This window comes from Galeopterus variegatus, unplaced genomic scaffold (genome assembly GCF_000696425.1).
Source record: "Galeopterus variegatus unplaced genomic scaffold, G_variegatus-3.0.2 Scaffold2985, whole genome shotgun sequence".
Taxonomy (NCBI): Eukaryota; Metazoa; Chordata; class Mammalia; order Dermoptera; family Cynocephalidae; genus Galeopterus; species Galeopterus variegatus.
Window position 1 is genome coordinate 308,138 of NW_007729096.1, and position 5,426 is coordinate 313,563.

The window sequence follows — 5,426 nt, forward strand, 5'->3', positions numbered from 1 at the left end:
GGGGGGGGGGGGGGGGGGGGGGGGGCGGGGAGCCAAGATGGAACCCTCTCCTGAGGCCAAGGCCCCTCCCACGTCTTCTGGGAGCTGTGAAACCAGCAGAGGTCACAGGAGCTGAGCACGCCGATGAGCAGGGAAGGACAGGAAGGCAGAGAGAAGAGCAGTCCAGGCCCAGGGTGGACAGAGGGGCCAGGGCACAGACAGGAAGACACCCTCAGTAACGGCCGCAAGATTCTTCCTGCGTCTCCAGGAGACATCACCCTGAGTCACCCGGGATCCTGCTGCCTCCTAAGAGCCCCTCCCNAGGGTGGACGGAGGGGCCAGGGCACAGCCAGGAAGACACCCTCAGTAACGGCCGAAAGATTCTTCCTGTGTCTCCAGGAGACATCACCCTGAGTCACCCGGGATCCTGCTGCCTCCTAAGAGCCCCTCCCCATGAAGCCTCTGGGAAACACACCAGGTGAGGGGCTAAGAAGTGGTCAGAGCAAGAAAAGGTTAATGAACCCAGCCCTGGGTCCATGGAATGTGCGACCAAAAAGAGGCAGCTGTGACACAGGGTTTTCTAGGGCAGTATCTCAGGCCCAGGGACGGGGCGGGCTCATATGCTCTACCCTCAGCCCTACTATGGTCACCACCGCCCACCAACTCGAGCCTGAGGCTGCTGGAGGACACAGAACCAAGCCTACAGTCACTTCCAGGAACTGTTCTCCATGCTACCTGCTGGCCTCGGGCACTGGTCAACTCATCCATGACAGAAGGTCAGGGGAGAGCAAAGGCCCCAAGGCAGGCACTGCAATATAGTAAGTTACTCTGTCAAGGGCTCAACAGAGACTCTTCACACCAAGCTCATTTCTGATTATCAGGCTGAATGTGAGCAACTTTGGCCATTATGTTTGAAAGGCTACTTCCATTTTTAAATCTTCATCAGAAACAGTAAGTAACTAGAAAAACTATGCAGGGGGAAAAATCAAGGTTTGAGCCTCCCCTTATAACACAGACCAAAAATTAAATCTAGATGAACTCAGTAAGTGCAGTAAAGAATGAGACCATTTGAAACAAAGAGATTCGATCTTTGTACCCGCCAGCTGCCAAAAAGAAAGACAAAGTGAGTGGGGCAGAGGTGAAAATTTAACTGATTTTAGAATACAGACAGATTAAATAAGACACAAATTTTTGAAAGTACAGCTTTCCACAGAAGATATACAAGGGACAAAATAAATACGAAACAAAGTTCAACATCATTAGTAATTTTTAAAAGCTAATTAAAATAGAAAGAGGCCATTTTTTACTTATCAAATCAGTTTACCTTTTTCTTCCTTTAACGATAACAGTCTGTGCTGGCAAAGACATCACAGGAGCACTTTCCTCCTGCCCCTGAGAATCTGGGTTCACACAATCTCCTCTAATGGCAAGTGCCAGTATGGGAGCCTGTTGCTCAGAAAAGCACTCAGATGCCCCTTCAACATGCCTTCTCTGTGGTGACAGCACACCTACGCCTGCCCATAGGAGAGACACACTGTAGAGGGTGGTTCCAGCAGAACAGAAAAACTCAGGTAGAAGAGAAGTTGCGAATCTACTCCCCCTGCAACACTGAAGCTATTGCCCTGAGTAGCAAAATGTTACTATCTCCCAGATACAGTGTTTCCATTCTCACATCTAAGAGGCTCTCAGCAATGGCAGGGAGGTGGTGCGCGGTGCCGCTAGGCCTGTGGCTAGGCTGTGGTGGGGTTTGAGAGTCATGAGGCTATAGTGGGAGGCTCCGAACCCCAGGGCCCCCCAGCCCCTCGCCTCTTCTCCTCTACATAATCACAACCTGCAAACGTTAGCAAAGCAGCATCACTTAGCCCTAATCCTGGCTTCTAACACCACAAACGCCAAATCCTGTACATCAGCATTTCATAGAGTGTAGTCTGCTGAATGCTAGTTTACAAAATGATAATAAGAATGGCAAGAAGCAAAGGCATGAGAGTTACACATGCCTCAGAATCCCTGGGATGACATGGTTAAACCAACCCATTCCTGTAGGGCTGCAGGGCCCCTTACATGCCAGGCACCCAAATCCCCAACAGGGGGCAGGATACTTCCCAGGGACTGGAGCCAGTTCTGGTAAAATGGTGAAGATTCTAATTCCACCCACTGCCCTAGCGTGGACCCAGTTCCAGTCTCACCTGGAGCCTGCCACACCCCAATGTCTGCACTCTTCCTCCTCCACCACCCCAATCCACCCACTGAGTGTGTGTGTGTGTGTGTGTGTGTGTGCGTGTGAGGGCATGTATGTGCACATCTGTGCATGAGTGGGGTACAAATGCATGTGGAGGGGGTATGTGTGTGTGCATGTGAGGGCATGTATGTGCACATCTGTGCATGAGTGGGGTACAAATGCATGTGGAGGGGGTACATTCCATGTCTCACTTCTGCTAAAGCACAAACCCCACAGCCTCTGGCCCAGTGTCTGACACATGGGAAACCCTCAAAAACCTGTTAAAGAGGCTGCTAACCTATGAAGTCCAGAGAGGGACACCAGGAGTGGGGGCCCAAAGAGGTTCCACAGACAGAAATAAAAGGGGTCACTGCATCATCCTCGAGCAGCAGGATATTGGGATGGGGTGGGCATAGAAGATGAAGTAGCTACAGGGCCTGGAGGGTGCCCCAGACTATCTGCCGGGTGGGCTTCGCTGTGTGAAGTGCAGGGAAGGCACATCCCTGGGCCAGAGAGACCCCAGAAGGGACCAGTGCCTTCTGCCTGCCCACCCTTCATCCCACAGTCTTCTGGGATGTGCTGGGGAGCTAGGGCCCTGTGTGTTCACACACTGCACAGGTCCAGATGTGGATTCTATGGAAGAGACCACAGTGGACAAAGTCGAGGACCCCATGGAAGCACCTGTGCTGGAGCAGGAAGAGCTCAAGAGTGTCAACAGCCTCCACCCACTAGTGTCATGGAAACACCCTCTCCAAACACCTGTGTCAAATGCCAGTTAAGTCCAGAGGCAGAGAAGAGATGGCACCGGGAAACTGGCTTGATTCCTGACTTCTCCAAACCAGACACATTAGATATTTATTTTACCAATTATGAACAATAAGTACACTGGGGGGGGGGGGGACCTCTAGGTGGAACTTTTTTCCCATATGGTAAAAATCCAAACTTAAGCAGTTCTCCTCCACAATTTTGGAGAAAATTTATTCCATGATCCTAAAGATAAGTAAAAGGGTGCTTCAAAAAGTTTGTGGAAAGATTCATATTATCCTTCAATCCTATTTTTCCATGAACTTTTAAAAGTAATTTTGTACAATATCTCAACCTAAAAACATGAGCCCGGGCCATGCTAGGCGGCCTGCCTGTGAGCATGCCCCCGAGGAAAGTAAACAACAGTACTGGACACAATTATATTTAGGGATCTGATTTGGATGAAACTTAGACTGACTTAAGGCCACAGTAGTGCACCTGGCCACTGTCCCACAGCAGCAGACAACCGCTACCCTCAGCCAAAGGGAAAGAAGGAGGAAGGACGGAGTCTTCAAAACAAGGTTTTTCTATTTTTGTTAAACAAAAATGCGTGTCCGCTGACCCTTCCCCTCAGAAGTAGCCTGGCCCAGAGACAAACCTTGCAATGAGACTCCAGAAGTTTCCCAAAGTTGCTGCAGTGAGCAAACCACCTCATACCAAAGTCCAATTCTGGGAGCAGGAGGCCAACTCACAGCCCACCTTCCAAAAAACGAACACACAAAAATCAACAGCTGCCTGAGACCAGGGCTGGGAGAGAGTGCAAAGGAGCAGAGAGTGCTCGGGGCTCGGGCTCGTGAACTCAGGGTGGAAACATTCGTCAAAATTCCTCAAACTGTACACTTAAAATGGGCGCATTTTATTTAATGTAAATCATACCTCAATAAGGCTGATTTAAAAACTAACTAGTAAGAGAGCAGAACGTGACCAAAAAGTCAAAAGCAGAGCTCTGGCCGCCAGCCGCCTGGAGTCCTTCCCGCGACACTGTTCCACCAGGACATCCTCATGAGGAGAACCGCGACCCCTTAACTGCATGGACAGCGGGGCCTTGGGATCATCCCGAGGAAAGGAAAATGTCAGCTTCTGGCCTCAGAATGCAGCTGTGAGACCTATCATTTCCTCTGAAATTCACTCTCCCAATTACATCTGGCTTCAACAACTGTTTAACTTCAACTTCCTTAGCAGAATGCAAATGACAGTAGGAGGAAGTGGGCCTGAGAGGAGCAGGAAAACATAGTCCCTGCTTACGTATTTTCCAGAAAGTTTGGCTATAAAAAAAACAAACCACACAGCAGTGAGAAGGGCTGGCCGAGACGACCCCTCCCCCAGACAGCCCTGCGAGCCCACCACGTCCCTCCTACTGTCGCCTTCATTTCACGGTTTTCCCACCACACCCCAGTCGCTGGAAACGCAAACTCCCTGAGGGCAGGGACCCAGGCGTGAGAAGTTTCTGATGAGTGTGACCTGGACGTTAAAGGAAGAGGCAGATCTGGAGATCATACTGAGGGTCTCTGCTCCAACAGAACATTTTTCCAGGGAAATAATCTCATCCTAAGAAGTCTGTGACTAACCTGAGACCACACAGCTGGCCCGGGGCAGATTGGGCGCCTGACCCACCCAAGAGCAACGGACGGTCCGTGCCGCCAGCCGGAGGCACCCCCAGGTGGGAAGCCTCCAACCTACCAGAAGAGTATCCGTAAGATATTGGCCACCAGAAGCACCAGACACACGTAGGTGGAGAAGCCGTCGGCGTTCTGCGCCCTCCGGATGTCCCTGTACTGCGGGATGTACGGCACCACCCCTCCGAAGACCAGGGCCCCGGCGGCGCCCCAGGACACGAGAGGGACACCAGGAGTGGGGGCCCAAAGAGGTTCCACAGACAGAAATAAAAGGGGTCACTGCATCATCCTCGAGCAGCAGGATATTGGGATGGGGTGGGCATAGAAGATGAAGTAGCTACAGGGCCTGGAGGGTGCCCCAGACTATCTGCCGGGTGGGCTTCGCTGTGTGAAGTGCAGGGAAGGCACATCCCTGGGCCAGAGAGACCCCAGAAGGGACCAGTGCCTTCTGCCTGCCCACCCTTCATCCCACAGTCTTCTGGGATGTGCTGGGGAGCTAGGGCCCTGTGTGTTCACACACTGCACAGGTCCAGATGTGGATTCTATGGAAGAGACCACAGTGGACAAAGTCGAGGACCCCATGGAAGCACCTGTGCTGGAGCAGGAAGAGCTCAAGAGTGTCAACAGCCTCCACCCACTAGTGTCATGGAAACACCCTCTCCAAACACCTGTGTCAAATGCCAGTTAAGTCCAGAGGCAGAGAAGAGATGGCACCGGGAAACTGGCTTGATTCCTGACTTCTCCAAACCAGACACATTAGATATTTATTTTACCAATTATGAACAATAAGTACACTGGGGGGGGGGGGG

The 5,426-nt window shown here is 51.5% G+C and overlaps 1 protein-coding gene across 1 annotated transcript in view; it reads right to left on the minus strand.

Moving 5' to 3' along the window:
* PQLC1 (PQ loop repeat containing 1) overlaps window positions 1–4,839 on the minus strand; it is a gene marked incomplete at its 5' end in the record, with an annotated part of 66,835 nt that extends 61,996 nt beyond the window's left edge. The window contains one exon of the mRNA XM_008583636.1: window positions 4,682–4,839. Coding sequence (XP_008581858.1) covers window positions 4,682–4,839 — 158 coding nt within the window. The remainder of the gene's footprint in view (window positions 1–4,681) is intronic.
* Window positions 4,840–5,426: the final 587 nt, after the last annotated feature.